The 19091-nt window shown below is 46.1% G+C and overlaps 2 protein-coding genes across 5 annotated transcripts in view; both read left to right on the top strand.

Annotated features, from left to right (window-relative positions):
• The first annotated feature begins 3890 nt into the window (after positions 1-3890).
• On the top strand, positions 3891-18486 carry TMPPE (transmembrane protein with metallophosphoesterase domain). 4 transcript variants are annotated; one of them, XM_061395757.1, is made up of 2 exons: positions 3891-3977; positions 6075-18486. In XM_061395757.1, exon 2 carries the CDS (start codon positions 6184-6186, stop codon positions 7516-7518), a length of 1335 nt encoding a protein of 444 aa, XP_061251741.1. In that variant the 5' UTR covers positions 3891-3977; positions 6075-6183; the 3' UTR covers positions 7519-18486. The 4 variants fall into 4 exon arrangements, with proteins under 4 accessions (XP_061251741.1, XP_061251744.1, XP_061251743.1 ...); XM_061395760.1 differs by lacking the exon at positions 3891-3977 and adding an exon at positions 3989-4273; XM_061395759.1 differs by lacking the exon at positions 3891-3977 and adding an exon at positions 4280-4609.
• The window catches only part of GLB1 (galactosidase beta 1), a 104156-nt gene continuing 88956 nt past the window's right edge, over positions 3892-19091 (top strand). The window contains exon 1 of the mRNA XM_061395756.1: positions 3892-3977. Within this exon, the coding sequence (XP_061251740.1) occupies positions 3906-3977 (72 nt within the window). The 5' untranslated portion in view covers positions 3892-3905. The remainder of the gene's footprint in view (positions 3978-19091) is intronic.

Here is a 19091-nt window from a genome sequence, read left to right as displayed (position 1 = left end):
ACTGAACACCAACAACAGCAAAGTCTCTGTTTCAGCTGCTCAACTGCCATTGTAATCCCAAAGCAGTCACATGCAGGACATAGTGGGTCAGAGGGGTGGTAGTCTAATACAACCTTATTCATGGATGCTAACATTTGAATCTCATATCTTTTTTTTCTGCCCATGCCTCAAGGCTTGTGGGGTCTTAGTTCTTAGACCAGACGAAGGATTGAACCCTCCCCCCCTGCAGTGAAAGTATGGAGTTCTACCACTGGACTGCCAGGGAAATCCCCCTCATCTTTTTTTTTTTTTTTTAGGTTTCTTTATGTGCTGGGTCTTCGTTGCTGGGTGGGCTTTCTCTAGCTGCAGAGAGTCGGGGCTACTCTGTAGTTGCGGTTCACGGGCTTACCATTACAGTGGCTACTCTTGTTGCGGAGCACAGGCGTTAGGCACACGAGCTCCAGTACTTGCAGCACGCAGGTCCTACAACATGGGCTCAGATGCTGTGCACAGGCTTATTGCTCTGCAGCATGTGCACTCTTCCCAGAAAAGGGATTAAACCCATGTCTCCTCTATTATCAGGTGGATTTGTTACCACTGAGCCACCAGGGAAGCCCCCAAAATAACTTTTAAACTAATTTTAAAAACAATTACAGGGAATTCCCTAGCAGTCCAGTAGTTAGGACTCTGTGTTTCCACTGCAGGGGGCATGGGTTCAATCCCTCATTGGGGAACTAAGACCCCACATGCCGTGAGGCGAGGTCAAAAAAAAAAAAAAGATACAGGAAGTGACACAAAACAAATGAATGACTAGGTGGCGAGTACTCCTGTAACCACTCTCTAGTTCAAGAAACAAAATCTGGGGGGCCCTTCCCCCCATTTCAGGCCCTCACTCTCATAAGTAATTATTATTCTTTATTATTACTACTTTATTTATTTATTTGGCTGTGCTGGGTTTTAGTTGTGGCATGTAAGCTCTTAGTTGCAGCATGTACTGCTGTGGGAACTAGTTCCCTGACCCGGGATCGAACCCTGGCCCCCTGCATTGGAAGCTCAGAGTCTTAGCCACTGGACTACCAGTGGTTACTACCTGTAACCACTAATTTTGTCTTTGATAACCATCACTCTCATTGTTAAAAACCAGACTAAGCTTGAAAAAGGTCTGCAAATTGTAAAAAAAATAGTGCTAAAGAAAAAAAATTGTATACTTGCTAAAGTGGTAAGGAAGATTTTCTTCAAGATTTTTGTCATAACAGTCAATTCTACTGCCACAGGTGGAGAGGGATGGGTCTCAATTCTAACTACAGCAAAGAGAGCTGAGGATTTATAGCCAGCAGAGTTAGGGGCTTGTGGGTGGAAAATTGTAAGAGGAGGTCTCAAGGGATTTTTGCTAGTGAAGTCGCTCAGTCGTGTCCAACTCTTTGCGACCCTGTAGACTGTAGCCCACCAGGCTCCTCCGTCCATGGGATTCTCCAGGCAAGAATACTGGAGTGGGTTGCCATTTCCTTCTCCAGGAAGGGTAGGTCAAAGAGTTAGATGTCAAGAGAGGTGGGGTGGGGATGAGGAACTTGATCAGATACCAAGAACTGGGGGATTATTCCCAAACTGATTTAGCAGGATTCTTTGCTAAGAATTTTTTTTTTTTTTTTGCTAATTTGCTAAGACTGGACAATTCTGGGCAGGCAAGGACAGGTCAGGCACAGAAGGCCAAGATCCAGGTCTAGAAGAGTCTAGAAGAGTCTCTAGTCAGAGAAGCCTAATTAAAGTTTAGTCAAGGAGTCTATCAATAAACCGTAATTTTGGTGGGGGGGGGGTGCTCGCAGTTTGGCTTGTGGGGTCTTAGTTCCCCTACCAGGGATCGAATCCTGGGACCACCAGGGAATTCACTAACCCTATACTGTTATTGTTAACCTCAAGTCTCAAGTTAACAATATGGGCTTCCCTAGTGGCTCGGAGAAGGAAATGACAACCCACTCTAGTATTCTTGCCTGGAGAATCCCAGGGATGGGGGAGCCTGGTGGGCTGCCATCTATGGGGTTGCACAGAGTCGGACACAACTGAAGCGACTTAGCAGCAGTAGCAGCAGTGGGCTCAGTGTTAAAGAATCTGCCTGCAATGTAGGAGGTTTGGGTTCCATCCCTGGGTGGGGAAGATTCCCTGGAGAGGGAAATGGCAACCCGGTCCAGTTTCCTTGCCTGGGAAATCCCATGGACAGAGAAGCCTGGTGGGCTACAGTCCCTGCTGTCACAAAGACTCGGACACGACTTAGCGACTAAACCATTAGCAAGTTAATACATTTAACATGAGTGATTTTTGTAGTGTTGGGGCCAGTGTGAGGAAAGAAGGAGAGACTCCATTTTAAAGCCTGTCATCTGTCTTAAAGACAGGATGTAAATAACTGGGCCTGAACCCTGCCCAAGAATGAGAAGACCATTGCTAATAAAAACCAGGTATCCTGGAGACTTCGCTCCATACAGATGGCAAACGGAGACTAGTTGAGGTCAGGCTGCCCCTGTTAGATTAACCATAGAGATATCCCCCCTTGATGTATAAGCATTGTTCCCCACATTTAACCTTAATTGTTTGTTCTCCTAGCACCTACTTGTTGTAAAACTCAGTCCTATACAACAAAGAGGTTGCTAACATGTAACCACTCACGTGGTGGGGGTTGGGGGTGGGGATGGTTATAAAACCCGGCCTCTGGGAACCATCGAAGTCCTTGTTGAGAACTGATTCCCTGGGACCTGCTGGCAGTAATAAACGGTACTCCACATCGTCGTGTTTTGTGATTCCGGATTCCACAACAGTAGAATGTTAATCGTAACTCAATAAAGCTGGAAAATATACATACATATATATATTTGAAAGCGATTTCCCTAAAGGCACCTTCCTCTGAGACTCAGTTTTGATTAAAGTTGATTAAAGTACAGTGATGCAAAGGGGGGATTTGCAGAGAGTTTTGGCAACCAGGTAGGAAAAGACAACTTTAGGTTCAGATCTAGGGGTAACCAGCAGTCCTGGACACAACTGAAGCGACTTGGCCGCAGCAGCAGCAGTCCTGGACTGCTGCTCACAGTTAACTGGTAACTCACAGTAGAGTCTCCCTTTCCCCAAGTGTAGAAAAGAGATCATACTAGATATTGCACAGCCACTTGACAGATCTGCTTGCATCACAGGGATGTTGAGTGGCTTAAGTGCAAAACTGAAAGATGGGAGCTGTTGGGACTTCTATCTCTCAAAACCCAGCATGAAATAAAAATTCCGCAGACCCGGGTGCCTTGAGGGTTGCCTGGAATTCCTGAAGATTTTGCCACAGTTGAACCACATCTCTTAATGTATCAGTAACCTGGAAGAATGGTTCTCAAGCTTTGCGTGCTGTCAGAATGACCTGGAGGGGTACAAATAGATTTCTGGACCCTATTCCTAGGGTTATCTCTTGGGTGAGGACTCGTTATTTCCCATTCTAACACGTACCAGATAGAAGATTGGATCAGGGACCACACTTGGCGGACCCCTGGTTGTTTTCCAGACTGCCCCTATGAAAAGCTGAGGATCCATCTAGTCACTTAGGTTTAACTGCTCCGTTTCTGTCGTGTCCAGGAAGCCGGGGAGCAAGGAGACCCTTGTTAAAGTCCAAACCGGAGGTGCGTTATCAAGCCGCTGACAGCGAGTACTCCTGAGTCTTTGCAAAAGGTTCCTCCCTCAGGCGGAGGCCCGCCGAGGTCAGATAACACTGCCCTGCAGTCACGCGGCCGCGTGTGGCCCCAGGCTCTCGGCTACCCTGGCTCCGGGCTCCGCGGCTGCGGCGGCGGGGCGGGGCGCGGGGCGGAGGCGGCGTGGGGCGGGACCAGGCCCCCGGTCCTCGGTCAAGTGACACCGAACGGCTGCCCCGGCTGACTGCAGAGCCGGGAGGCCCGACAGTGGACATGCCGGGGGTCGTTCGCCTCCTCGCTCTGCTGCTGGTGCCGCTGCTGCTGGGCTCTGCGCGTGGTTTGCACGTAAGTCCACAGGACCCCCGCGCACAAATGATGAATCGGGAAAACGCTGGCGGGGAACCGGGCTGGGGCTGCGGCCACCTGGGTCCCCACAGGGCGGAGGTCCCGGGACCCCCGAGGCACGCCCGGGCCCGCCCGGCTACCGGGGAAGCTCAGGCAGTGGGCCGGCCCTCCCGTCGGAGGCGGGCCGGGCGGGGCGCTCGTCCTTACCAGTAGCTCTGTCGCTTGTGAGTTCCGCTCCTGCCGCCTCTGTCGCCGAAAGCCACTTCCTTATCGATGCAACCAAAGGCTGAGATGAGGTGCTTTCCAGCTTTGCGGGTTTCCGGGAGTGGGATTCTGAGTAGCGTGCGTTCTTGCAGGGCGCCGGAGGCTCGGGCTTGGCGCTCCTCTCTTGCCTGCGCTCTGTGGAGCGCTCCGGAAGGAGAATAGTGGGGTCACGAGAGGCCCCAGCAATGGGAACATTGGATCAATTACCTTCGGGGTGTTCTCTTTGAGGACGTCTCTTGCCCGTCTCGCTACTTCCCTCCGCCTACTTTTAAGGCTTGGATTTTTCAGAGCTTCAGCGTTTGACGGTGGGCGAGGGGCAGGCTGCAGGTGGCCGCCAGCGTTGCTGGAGGGAGGTCTGGCCGGGCGAGGTGTGTGCTGGGGCGGGGACGCGGGAGGCGGGGAGCTGGGGGGAGAGTCGTGCACGATTGCGGGAGAAGGACAGCCTCAGTCTACCCGGCAGAGCTAAGGTAGGGGCCTAGGGAACTCGGGATCGCTCCTGTACAGGTCAGCATCCTGGCCTTGGAAAGGTGGGGGTGGGGAGATCTGAGCTGGGAGGTGAGAGTGGGGACTTGAAACGGGCGCCTTTCTCTCTACACTTTCTGGGAACTAATTTTGGTTCCTCCAGAGTTCCGGTGGGCTGAGTCTGGGGCTTGTTTTATAAGTAGAAGCTGGTGAACTTGGCTTGCAAATTACACCTTCTGATAAGAGGCTTTTTATAAAGTGCCTAGAGCAGAAAAAAGAAAAAAAGGCCTACATTTATCTAAAAGCAAGGTTGAGAATTTTACTTGGAAAACAACTGCTGAAAATATTTTCGTTTTGGGTCTTATTGGGAAAAGGTCACCTCAAATGAATATTTGCTAACCTTTGTCTATCCAGGTCTGTAGTTCCCTTGCAGTTTTTTGTCTGGGAGCCAGCCAGCTATGAGAACCAACAAGGAGACTGGCTCCACCCCAGGAATCTTTATGTCAGTTGCCTCAGTTCCCTTCTTGGCCTACAGCTGAAAAAAAATACCAGCAGACTAGCTTTCCATGGCTTCCTGGTTTACACTTTAGAACAGCGGTTCTCAAACTGTGACTGTCCTAGAAGTTAGAACATTTAAAACTATATGTTAATAAACAATATATATATATATTTTTTAAATAAGTTGTTCTCTCCAGTTTTTAGGGCACAAAGTGACATTGTACATTTTGCAAATCTCTCATGTGTTTTTTTTTTTTTTTGATATTAGACTTTGTTTTCTTCAAACTTTAAATTTTTTATTTTGTATTGAGGATAGCTGATTAACAATGTTGTGGTAGTTTCAGGTGGACAGCAAAGGGACTCAGCCATATGTATACTTGTATCCATTCATGTCTGTCTTAATAGAGGACTGTTGAATGCTCGTAGCTACTTCTGCATTCAGTTTTGCCATATCACATGTCATGTAACCTCTGGAAACTTCACTGTACACTCATGAGAGAATGGTTATGGCTTAGTACTGTTTTTGAAAACAGTCAGGGGACACCCCCCTCCTTCCCCCCCAACCCCAACAGCCAAAGGGTCTCCCTGGACCACACTTTGAGAACCACTGATTTAGAATAATGTTTTTCTTATTATAAAAGTTCATATACATGTTGTGGAAATACTTGAAAGATGCAGAGAACTGTAAGAAAGTGACACTGCCCATCCTGTTACAAGATGTATTTGTAGTTCACTGATATAGTGTGCAGCTGACTGGTACTTGAGTGGCTTGGGTTCAAGGCTGGTTGGGCAGATGTAAGTGGCCTTCAGGTTTTGACAGGGGACAAGAAAGCTCTCATATCCCACAAAGCTGACGCCGGTTCCTGGTTGCAGGAGGAGCTGACCTGGAAACCTGTCCTTGGCCACTGTCCTATCTAAGGAACTCACCTTCCAGAGCTCACCCGCACAGAGCTGGCGGGGTATCCTCTTAGGAGCTGAGGCAATGGCGATCTTCAGGCAGCTGTCCCTGGGCGCAAAGGCCGCCCTGGCTGCCGGCACTGTCTTCGTGTCCATGATTGTCTCCCGGTCCTACCTGGCGGAGAGCTTGGAGTTCAGGGCCTGGCGATGCCTGTTCCGCCTGCAGCTCGCCCTGTTTGTCAACTCGCTCATGCTGCTCGGCTCCATCTACATCTGGCGTAGCACCGTCAGCAATCTCAGGCATTCCCCGGCTGCAGAGTCAGCCTGCTTCCAGCTCTGGAAGATGGTCGTCGCTGCCTTCCTGGCCCTAGCGCATTCCAGCTTCTTCACCATGATCTTTCTAGTGGCCGAGGAGCCCTATCTCTTTTCCCTGGTTGCCTACACCTGCCTCGGGGCGTATGTCATCATGCTCTGCTTCCTCTGTGTCCTCAGCGGCATGGAGCAGGCCTACCAGCTCCTGGCCTGGCGTGCCGGCAGGGCGGTGGGCAGCCTTGACAAGACCAGGAAGCTGGCCCTCCGGCCGGCACTGGCAGTGATGGTAACCACTGTGCTCAGCGTGGTGGGGCTGCTGAACGCCGCCCAGCCACCAGCAGTGACCACTGTGGAGGTGCCCGTGCATCGGCTGCCCCCCTCCATGAACAGCCTCAAGATCGTGCTCCTCTCGGACATCCACCTGGGTCCCACGGTGGGCAGGACCAAGATGGACATGTTCGTAAGGATGGTGAACACGCTGGAGCCGGACATCACGGTGATCGTGGGCGACCTGTGCGATTCTGAAGCCTCTGTCCTGCGCACGGCCGTGGCTCCTCTGGGCCAGCTGCGTTCACGCCTGGGCACCTACTTCGTCACGGGCAATCATGAGTACTACACGTCGGATGTCAGCAACTGGTTTGCGCTGCTGATGTCCCTGAACGTTCAGCCCCTCCACAATGAGAACGTGAGGATTTCTGCTACCGGGGCCCACCGTGAGGACGACGACTGGATCTGCCTGGCTGGGGTGGATGACATCGAAGCAAACATCCTGCACTACACTGGCCATGGCATGGACCTGGAGAAGGCCCTGGAGGGCTGCAGCCCAGACCACCCCACCATCCTGCTAGCTCACCAGCCCCTGGCTGCTAAGAGAGCCCTCCAGGCCCGGCCAGATATTAACCTGATCCTTTCTGGGCACACACATGCTGGGCAGATCTTCCCCTTGAACGTGGCAGCCTATCTCCTGAACCCCTTCTTTGCTGGTCTCTACCAGGTGGCCGAGACTACATTTGTATATGTGAGCCCAGGCACGGCCTATTATGGGATACCCATGCGTCTGGGCAGCAGGGCAGAAATTACCCAGCTCATCCTGCAGGCGGCTCCCTGACCCCACCCCTGTCTGCCCCCCAAGCGCTTGCCTCCTCATCGCCCTTGTCCTCTGTCCCCATCCCTCTGCAGAGCAGGCCGTCCATCTACCCCTCCCCCCAGCCTCCCCTGCCAACCCACACTTGTCACAAGACTGGCTGGCACTGTGATCTGTGCTGGGGCTACCTGGCAAGTCCAGGGAGGTTAACTCTGCAGATGACCACCTGCTTTTTCATACGCATTTGTGAGGCCACTAAATAACGTGTAAGGACGGACATCTGTTTTCCAAATGATGTGGAGTAAGCCCTCCTCCTCTGCAGAACTCACAAGGATGCCCTGAAAACAGGGGTTGCTGAATAGGGATGTCCCTGGCAAGTGGAATAGGGAAGGGATTCTTCGTGTTCTGAAAGTCTTTTGGACTTAAGCAGTTTCCAGAAATCAGTGATCCTGAGCTTTCTGGGGAAGGGGCAGTGGGGCTAGGTAATCTGGGAGAGCAGGCAAGATGGAGGCCCCTCTGGCTGCTGGAGAAGAGGGTTTACTTTTCCCCCTGGGTTCTATCAGAGTCACCTTTACTGGTGACTAGAGAGCATCAGCCAAACCGTCCGGAATACAGGCTTCCTCCTGTTCCTCTGGGCCTTGGTTGATGCTGTCTAACTGGCTGCTGGACCTTTGGGCTTGGGGGTGGAGTGGAAGGATGTGAGCACTGCGAGATGGGGTCATGGTGCTGCTGCCTAGAATTCAGAGGGTGTTTGCCAACCTTGACTCCATTTGTATTACAACACTTGGATGGGGTGATTAGGGACAGGCAACTCGCCCTTGCTGAGAGATGAGGACACTAAGGCAAAGGGAAGTTAGGGCACTGGCAACCCTGCAGGGGTCGTGGGAGATTCCGGGCTGAGAGCCAGGTTTCTGCCTCCCAACAGAAGTATTCTTCCCACTGCCTGTATCCTTACAGGTGAGAACAGGGTTCAAACACAAGTAACAATGTAACGAGAAGGGCCTGGAACCTGATGTCCTTTCCAAGTGCTCTCTTTGAGGCTGATTTCAGTTCATCATAACTACATGGGCCCTGAAGGGGGGTTAGACAGTTTCAATGTAGGGCAACTATTACACGGGAGGGGCAGCCAGGAAACTGAAGACCACACCCTCCACCCCAGGTTGGGGTTAGAAATGGAGGTTCGCGCCCTCCCAATGGGGAGGTTGAGGCTTGCATGGGGAGTGGCAGGGGCCTTTCCTCCCTGGGGATCCTGCCTTTGGGATGCTGGTCTATCCTTCCTCGCCAGCTGACCCCATCAGAGTTATCCTTGCGCTCTGGTCATGGAACCAGATGGCCATCTCTGTGCTGGATCCACAGAAAAAGAGGCAGGGGTCAATAAGTCAGGAGCAGCCCTGACCCCACTGGCTGGCCTCTGTGCCAGAGGCAGGGGACCTTGTGACCCCGGGCTAGCAATAAATCCTAATAAAAAAGGCCTCACTGGGAATCTTTCTGTGACCTCTGACCGGGGTGGGGTGGGGCTCCTCACCTTCCTGCTCACTTGTCAGGCAGCATTGGGCAAACTTGACGTCACTGAGCCTCAGTTTCCTTCACCCTGAGATGGGGATAATTACTGTATGTACCTCAAGATTGTTTTGAGGGGAGGGTATTAAAACGTGGTGCAAAAAACAAAAACAAAAAAACACGTGGTGCAGCAGTTGCCAGGGCTCAGTCACAAGGAAGCACTTGATGTTGCCAATTTTAAAACATCCCATGGGGTGTGCAGTGATACTGTTGGTACCAGGTGCCCAGAGAACGGTGGAGCAGCCACTCCTAGGGAATGGGAGTGGGTACCATGCCCAGTGGTTTGTCAGAGCAGCAACTGCTGGCATTGCTTTCCTCTGCCTCTCTGCCTGTTTTTTGTCTCCCTGTTGGGAGGGAGGCAGGGCCTGGCCAGGGCATTTCTCCATTTTCCCAGGCAAGTGTGAGTTGCCTCTGTTCTTGGTCAGTGGAACCTTGGGGGATCCTGGAGACCACCTCCCTTGTTTCCAGGCAGCCAAGTTTAAAATGCATCTTTGCATGGAGATTTTAGTGGTTTCCTTACTATTTACCCTCTTGTGTTTAATCGTTCTTACAGTCAGGAGTATGTTTGGAGTAGAACTTATCTACAACCAAGAAAGGGACCCTGGAGAGCCTTTCTTTGAACACATTTTGCAGATGGTGGGGTCGTGGGAGGGGGAAGTGCTTTGCCCTGGGCAGTGCCCAGCTCAGCTCAAGTTCTCTGACTCCCCTCTCCGTGGCACCACTCAAGCTCCCCGCCTCTCCCTGTCTCAGAAAGGCCGCTCCTCCAAAGCCTCTCACCCCCTCGTGCCTGACCCCAGTTGGGGTCCCTGGCTCTCTGACTCCCGGGTTTGGATCCCCCAGTCTGTGTTAGTTGTGCCATTTGTCTTCCGTCTTACGATGCAACAGGCCGTGTGCGTCTCTCCTGCTCCAACAAGTATTATTCCATTGGTTTCTTAACTGGGGATCTTTCCTTCCAGTGCCTGAGCTGGCTGGAATTTACTTGCGTCAGTCCTGTTTTTCATCTTGCAGCTTTGTCTCTTCTCTTCCCCTTGAGTGCCGGTACTTTTTGGTCCTGTGCCCTGGCATCCTTATTCTGAGGTCCTTGGTTGACTGATTCCTGTCTTAACAGAAACAGGACAGGTCCGTCTTCTGTGCCCAAGGAATAGTCAGCAACACCTTCTCACGCTTGGTTTGTGTTCCTTGATTTTATGGGGGAAGCTTTCCGAGCAGAAATTTCTCCATTTCTGTTCAGATATGATCTGTGGAGAGGCATGTGTGGCCTCTCTCCACGGCCCCCGGGTGCCTATGTTCCCCCGTTCTTTGCTCATTTACCTTCTTTGATTTATTTATTGCCAGGGGAGGCCAGGGGAGGTGGTGAGAAACATTTACTTGAAGCTTGAAAAGGCTTTCAATTTCATTCTAGTTTTTTTTTTTTTTTAATATATCTGTTAAATGCAAGTTAAACAAAAAACTTTCTAAAAATTAACAGTAGCATGTGTAGTATGATGCTATTGTTGGAAAATCTCAGTACATTTATCCTACTGCTGTTTATTCCAAACATCCATCCATCCAACTATCCGTTTCCCCTCTTATTTTGTTTATTCTTTTTAAAGTCTTTTACTGGGAAAATTTGAAAGTATAAAGTAGAGAAAACAGCAACTGAGTTTCTATGTGCCCATCACCCAGCTTCAACACTTGTGACTATTCCCCTGTTCTTTCTCATCTACCCCAGCCCCACACTCTTTGTTTTTGTCCGGAGTATATTAAGACAAATCTTAGAAAATGTGATTTCGCCCTAAAATACTTCAGTATGAATCAATTTTTAAAAAGCATATCCATAATGCTGTTATATCTGATGAAATTCATAGTAATTCTTGAATATTGTCTAATAGTTAGGAGACTTGGGGCTAGAAGCTATAATAGGTCTTCTACCTCTTAATAAGAGTGTTTTTTCCCACTATCTGAGGATTAAGTAGCTATATCTATTATAGGTAAGTATAGGATTCAAATGCAGTTAACTGGATAAGGATTAGTTTTCAGGTTTTTTCTGATCATTTCAATTGTCTTTTGTGTGTGTGATTTAAAAAAACACGTAAGATAAAGTTTATCATCTTAGTGATTTTTTAAGTGTACAGTTCAGTGGTGTTAAGTATATTCACATCGATGTACAACAGCTCTTCAGAGCTTTTTCATCTGCAGATCTAACACTCTGTACCCATTAAACAACAATGCCCCTACCCGCCCCCAGCTCCGGGTAACTCCCGCTTCACATTCTGTTTCTATGAATTTGACTACTCTGGGTACCTCCTATAAGCAGAATGATACATTATTTGTCTTTTGTTTCACTTGGCATAATGTCCTCAGGGTGCATCCATATTGTAGCATGTGCCAAGACTTGCTTCCTAAGGCGGAATAATGTTGCAATGTATCTACCACATTTTGTTTACTTGTGGACAGCTGGATCACTCTCACCCCTTGCCTGTTGTGAAGAGTGCTACTTGAACATGGGTGTGCAGATGTCTCTTTGAGACCCTGCTCTCTCTTCTTTTGGATATATACCCAGAAATGGCATTGCTGGGTCATGTAGTAGTCCTATTTTTCACGTTTTGAAGAAGTTCCATCCCGCTTTCCATGGCAGCTGGCCCACTTGGCAGTCCCACCAGCAGTACGGTGTTCCCGTTCCTCTGCATCCTCACCCAAATGTATCATCTGTGTTTGTTTCTGATGGTAGTGTGACATGCAAACTCACTGTGGGTGTTGATTTGCATTTCTCTGATGACTCGTAATGTTGAGCATGTTTTCATATGCTTGTTGGCTATTTGCATAGCATCTTTAGAGAAATGTCTATTCAGGTCTTTTGCCCACTGTAAGTCATAGTATTTGATTTTTTTGTTTGTTTGTTTTTGAGTTGCAGGCCTTTATATATTCTGGATATAAACCGCTTCCCAGATATATGATTTTCAAGTATTATCTCCCATAAACTCACTTTTAACTGTATTGATTGTATCCCTTGATGTGAAAAAGGTTTTAAGTTCTGTATTCTATTTGTCTATTTTGATTTTGTCGCCTATGCTATGGTATCATATTCAAGCAGTCACTGCCAATCCCAATATCATAAAGTTTCCCCCATGGTTTTATGTTTTTTTTTTTTGAGGAGTTTTAATTGTTAGGTTTTATGTTTAGGTATTTCATCTGTTTTGAGTTATTTTTGTATATGGCGTAAAGTAAGGATCCAATTTTATTCTTCTGCTTGTGGATATCCAGTTTCCCCAAAACTTCGTTTAAGAGATTGTCCTTTCCCCAGGGTAGTCTGGGCTCCCTTGTTGATGACCAGGTGAGCATATACATGACAGTTTATTTCACGCCCCTCTATTCTATTCCAGTTGTCTATTTGTCTGTCTTTATATCAGTAACTCATTGTTTTTATTATTATACTTTTGTAATATCTTTCGAAATCAGCAAGTATGAGTCTTCCAGTGTTCTTCTTTTCCAAAATTGTTTTAGCAATTTGGGGCTCCTTGAAATTCCATATGAACTTGAGGATGAATTTTTCCATTTCTGCAAAGAATGCTGTTGATGTTTTGACAGAGATTACGCTGACTCCGTAGAGCACATTGGGTAATACGGACATTTTAACAGTACTAAGTCTCCTGACCCATTAACACGGGATGTCTTTCCCTTTATGTGAGTCTGTGTAAATCTCAGTAATGTTTTGTAGTTTTCAGTGTATGAGTCTTTCACCTCCTTTGTTAGGTTTATTCCCAAGCATTTTATTCTTTTTGATCCCATTTTGATTGGAATTGCTTACTTTCCTTTTTGGATTGTTCTTGTCAATGAATAGAAATGCAGCTGATTCTTGTATGTTGATTTTATATCCTGCAACTTTGTTGAATTCATTTATTAGTTCTAATAATTGTTTGTGTATGGGGGTTGGGGGAGACTCTTTAGGGTGTTCTACATGTAAGATCATGTCATCTGTGAACAGAGATAATTTTACTTTTCCCTTTCCAATTGAATGTCTTTTTTTTTTTTCTTTTTCTTGCCTTGCTCTGGCTAGGACTTCCATTAGTATCTTGACTAGAAGTGGTGAGAATGTGCATCCTGATTGTGAAAGAAAAACTTGCAGTCTTTCATATTGAGAATGATGTTAGCTGTTGATTTTCATATATGGCCTTTGTTGTATTGAGGTAATTTTCTTCTATTCATAGTTTAATAGAGAAGGCAATGGCACCCCACTCTAGGACTCTTGCCTGGAAAATCCCATGGACGGAGGAGCCTGGTAGGCTGCAGTCCTTGGGGTCGCAAAGAGTCAGACACGACTGAGCGACTTCACTTTCACTTTTCACTTTCCTGCATTGGAGAAGGAAATGGCAACCCACTCCAATGTTCTTGCCTGGAGAATCCCGGGACGGGGGAGCCTGGTGGGCTGCCGTCTATGGGGTCACAAAGAGTCAGACACGACTGAAGCGACTTAGCAGCAGCAGCATAGTTTAAGTGTTTTATCATGAAAAGGTATGCTGCTGCTGCTGCTAAGTCGCTTCAGTCGTGTCCGACTCTGTGCGACCCCATAGACAGCAGCCCACCAGGCTCCCCTGTCCCTGGGATTCTCCAGGCAAGAACACTGGAGTGGGTTGCCATTTCCTTCTCCATGAAAAGGTATAGAATCTTGCTAAATAGATTTTTGCCTCAACTGAAGCAATCATGTTTTTGTTCTTCAACCTGTTAATGTGGTGCAACCCATTGATTTTCATATGTTGAATCACTCTTGTGTTCTGAGTCCCATTTGGTCATGATATACTGATATAAAGAGTTGCTAAGGGAAACCCCTCGCAGTCTAGTAATTAGGACTTGGCAGTTTCACTTCTGAGGGTGCCAGTTCAACCCCTTATCAGGCAACTGAGATCCCACAAGCCAAGTGGTGCAGCCAAAGAGAAAGAAAAAGAGTTGCTGAATTTAGTTTGCTGATATTTGCTGAGGATTTTTGCATCAGTATTAACCAAGGATATGGATATTGGCCTGTAGTTTTCTTTTTTCTGTTATGTCCTATCTAGCATTGATATCAGGATTATGCTGTTCTCATAGGGTGAATTTAAAAGTGTTCCCTCCAAAAAATAAAAAATAAAAATAAAATAAAAGTGTTCCCTCCTCTTTAATTTTTTGAATAGTTTCGGGAGGATTGGCATTATTATTCTTTAAATGTTTGGTAGAATTCCCTAGCTCAGTTGGTAAAGAATCCACCTGCAATGCAGGAGATCCCAGTTCATTTCCTGGGTCAGGAAGATCCACTGGAGAAGGGATAGGCTCCCCATTCTAGTATTCCTCGGTTTCCCTTGTGGCTCAGCTGGTAAAGAATCTGCCTGCAATGCAAGAGACCCGGGTTCGATTCCTGGGTTGGGAAGATTCCCCTGGAGAAGGGAAAGGCTACCCACTCCAGTATTCTGGTCTGGAGAATTCCATGGACTGTATAGTTCATGGGGTCACAAAGAGTTGGACACAATTGATTGACTTTCACTTTCAGAGCATCAGGTTCTTGGTTTTTCTTTAGATTTTCTATACTGATTCAGTCTCTTTACTAGTTATTGGTCTGTTCACATTTTTTATTTCTTCCTGATTCGGTCTATGTAGGTTGTATGTTTCTTGGTAGGTTGTATTGTTACACAATTTATAGCCATACAGTTGTTCATAATAGTCTCGTAATCCTTTTGATTTCTGTAGCATCCGTTGTAGTATTTTTTCTTTCATTTCTAATTTTGAGTTTTATCTCTTTTTTCTTAATCTAGCTAAAGATTTGTCCATTTTGTTGATCTTTTTAAAAGATGAACTCTTACTTTCATTGATTTTTTTTTTCTATTCTCTATTTCACTTAAAAAGTGAAAGTGTTAGTTGCTCAGTTGTGTCTGACTCTTTGCGACCCAATGAACTGTAGCCTGCCAGGCTCCCCTGTCCTTGAAATTCTCCAGGCAAGAATACTGCAGTGGGTTGCCATTTCCTTCTCCAGGGGATCTTCTTGACCCAGGGATCGAACCTGGGTCTTCTGCTTTGCAGGCAGATTCTTTACTGCCTGAGCCACTTATTCCTACATTAATTTGCAGTATTTCTTCCCTTCTGTTAGCTTGAGGTTTAGTTTTTCCCTTTGATTTCTTGAGGAATTGTGTCACTTTATAATTCTTTTGTTTGAATCAGGAGGTAAAAAAAAAAGGTCTATATATAATATATTTCATAAGTCTCTCTAAGTCTTTAAGATATCTTCTCTTCTTATTTTGTGTCATTTATTTATTCAAATTACCTGGATTTATATCTTGGTATTTCCTACATTTTGGATTTGTGGTGGTGTTTGACATGTACTATCCTTCATATTTTCTGTAAACAGATAGAGATGGACATCTATTAAAGTTAGAGCTACAAGCTGGACAGATTCACGTTCAACTTTTGCCCTTTTTGGTAGGAAGACGCCACTGTTTTCGGTGAGGCTGAGGTTGATCAGGTGTTGTCAGCTTGGCCCCACCACCAGAAAGTTGCACATCATCTTTTCATCTAAGGTTTCAGGAATCATTGATGATTGTTGCCTGAAGTCATTAGTCTAATAGGGACTGTAAAATGGTGATTTTTTAAGTTTGATACATTTAATACAGAATTTAGTAGGCCAGAATACCAAGTAGGCTTTCTAGGAATAATTAGTTGGCTTTAATGTATTCAAGAGACAATGGAAGCTTCTTTTACCTCAGTTTTGTATTTTGAAGGCATTTTTGTGGCACTTAGAAATATAATCCTGGGAATTCCCTGGCAGTCCAGTGGTTAAGACTCTGAGCTCTTGCTCCAGAGCCCAGGTTCAATCTGTGATTGGGGAACTAAGATCCCACAAGCCACACAGTGTGACCAAAAAGAGGTATAATTCGGCCATCAGCCCCCAAAATGAGGATTTTTAATCACATCATTTCTTCTGTATTTACTAGCTATGGTTTGTCTACAAAGAATTCTCTTCATCAGTTTTTTGGTTATTCTGAAAAAGTCTGTAGCAAAGGCGAGAGAGATGCTGATTCTTCCCCTTCAGTCTTCAGTTTTCAGGATAATGAACTGATACCCCAGCAAACTTCGAGGATGAACAAAACGCTTTTCTTTTGTGTGAGAGGGAGTATGCTGAATTTGGCTATTTTTACATGTCTGAAGTGTTTCAATCCAGTGAAATCTTAAATCTTTTGCTGCTCAAAATAGCCCATGTTCAGCCAGTAGGAGCCCTTTCAAATTGGCTTGTATGTAATTTTGTTGTTGATAATAGTTATTGATTGGTTTAGGGCTATTTTGTATATATTCTACCCAGACTTGGATTAAGTAATTTCTTAAGGAGCCCTGGGTTCTTTTAATGGGAAATATTTAGAGACTATAATTTAAGGGACTAGATGAGCTAAGTGCTACCGGCTATTGTCATTTCTAAGCTGTTTCTGTGGCTACTGCTGGGAAATAAATTTTTTTTTTATAAAAAGGAAAACGCAGTTTTATGTTCGTAGCAAAATTGAGTGGAAGGTAAGAGATTTTCTGGTTATAGGATTTTTAATTAACTTTCTTTGATTTTTTTTTTTTTGTGTGTGTGTGTGTAGTAAAGTTTTATTCCCAAGGAGTTATGAAATGGTCAAAGAGACCGAAAAGTTTGACCGAGAAAGGAGAGTTCGGTCCACACGCTTTGCCCATTTCTGGTCGGTTCCCGAAGGAGACATTGGGTGCCTCTTGGCATTGGCAGGTCGGTATAATGCCCCGACAGGTTTCTGCCATAAGCCCTATGAGATCACCGTGGAACTGCAGAGCAGAGCTCCTTACTTGTTTCACGCAGGGTGTGCCATTCATTCACACAAGCACACGGTAGAGTTAGTAAAGCATAGCAGAAAATGTGTAGTAAAGTTTTATTAAAGTATAAAGGAGATAGAGAAAGCTTCTGACATAGGCATCAGAAGGGGGCAGAAAGAGTACCCCCTTTCTTTGATTTTATATTTGCTTCTATTTTATATTGAAAATTTTGGTTCCTAACAACGCAATACAATTACATATGTATCATATTGTGTATTTTATGAATTCAAAATAGTCATGAAATGTTAATAGGATGAAATCTACTGGATGCAGGTTTGTTTGTTTTAATGCAGCTCAAGATATATTTTTATCCTTAGTTAAAATACTATTTCAAATTGACTTGATTCTTTTCCTCTGTGGAAAGTTAGGTCTGTTTTTAACTTTTAAAAATTATTGTATATTTTTTAATTTTTAAATTTTATTTAAAATTAATGAAATGTGCACTTCCCTCTTCTCTGAGAGGAGCGGGTAGAATTAAATCTGTAAATGTCTGTGAGTCCTGGAGGATAGGGAACTGATCCTCAACTGTGCTCATTTCTTTTCTATTCTGCCATTTTTCCTTCCTCTTCCACTGAAATGTATTCTTTCTATCCATGGTCATTTGGAAGGCTGAACAAAAATCTGTTTGAAATAAGACAGGCATAAATAAATAAAATGAGTAAATACATAAGCTGTAGCAGATCATTCACAGATTCCTCCAGATCCATATTGGTTATCACTGTTCCTTCCCTATGGCGGTTTTGCTCCTCCAGCCTGTCTGAAGTAATGATGCTTCCATGAGGCACGATGTTTGAAAGAACTCCCGCTCTGGCACAGTGGAAGTGTGTTTCAGAGTTGTCTGCAACACTGCTGCTCTTTCTCCTTGTTCTGTGAACTGAGGGATCTGGGAAAGCCCATGAGTGGAAACACCCCCCACCCCTGTCTTCTCCCCTTCTCTTAATCCCATTTCCCTCACCCCTGGGGTACTATCAGCCTGGGAGGGTTGTGTCTCTGTCACCCTGGAGCTGAGCAGCTCATGTCAGGGATTCTCCAGGCTGTGGGGCCTCTGGGGTAGGTTGAGAGGGTGTGTAGGGGCTAGGGATGGAGGTCCGTGAAGAGGTGCTTAACCGAATTATAGTGAGCAACTTAAGTATCTTCACATAATCAGCATGACCCATAACTGTGATAGCACTGATCTCCTTTTCTTTCTTTATTCAGGTTGAGGAGTGTGCACTAATAATGCAAATATAATCATTTTTAGCCCTGAGGATTAGGAAACTTGAGGCATGTTCGCATTACCTGGTGATGTAAATACTGATGTGATGTTTAATTTTTTAAAAGAAAGGCTTATTTACCACTGAAATAATCTTAAACATTATCAATAACTTTAAAACTGTTGTACTGGACAGTATGAGTTACCTGATATGTACTTGGACTGGGGTTACTTGTACTCTGGCTTTCTTTTTCTCCAGTATGGCATGCAGTGTGTTCATTGGTTGGGGATGGTGGGGGTGGCTCGGAAAAGCGTGGGCTTTGACTTGCTTGGAATTCCTGAGTGAGTTCTATGACTTCATGCCTTGTAAATACTGATGCTCCCACACCTGAATGCATGTGAAATAAAACTGTGACTCTTCAGTATTTGGTTCCAGTGCTAATTATTTAAAAGGGGTGGAATTTGCTCAGAAGGCTGATTTTCCGTTATATGTATCTGGAGGGAGTAAACTCTGAAGACAGCTTTCGCTCTTTCTCCTCTCCCCACTCCTCGATTGTCTTACTCCCATTCGTGGTGCCACAGCCCAGAGATTAAGGAAGCTGCCTCTAGTAAGCTGGATCCTTTCAGGTCCTTCAGCGTGGAGAGGGGTCACTTTGGAGCCATGAGGTGGATGTTCCTTGTTGACTTTGGCTCTGACAGGCACCAGTTAGAGGCGGTCTCTTAGGTGACGTCTCTTGCTTCTGCATCTGTCCGTATTATCCCCCTTTAAAAAACTTTTTTAAAATTTGTTGGGCTGAGTTAGGTCTTAGTTGCGCACTCAGGGTCTTCCTTGTAGCACATGGGCTTCTCTAGCTGTGGCATGGGCTTTCTTGCCCTGTGGCGCCCTACTTCGGGGGCCAGGGACTGAATCCACGTCCCCTGCGTTAGAAGCTGGACCTACCACTGGACCACCAGAGAAATCCCCCCATTTGCTGCTTTTCTAAGCTTTCCTTCGGAGACTTGTCACTGCTCCCCAGGTCTAAATAAC

Source organism: Bos javanicus, chromosome 22, assembly GCF_032452875.1.
Source record: "Bos javanicus breed banteng chromosome 22, ARS-OSU_banteng_1.0, whole genome shotgun sequence".
Classification (NCBI taxonomy): domain Eukaryota; kingdom Metazoa; phylum Chordata; class Mammalia; order Artiodactyla; family Bovidae; genus Bos; species Bos javanicus.
Note: the sequence above shows the minus strand (reverse complement) of the source record. Positions and strands in the feature narration are given on the sequence as shown.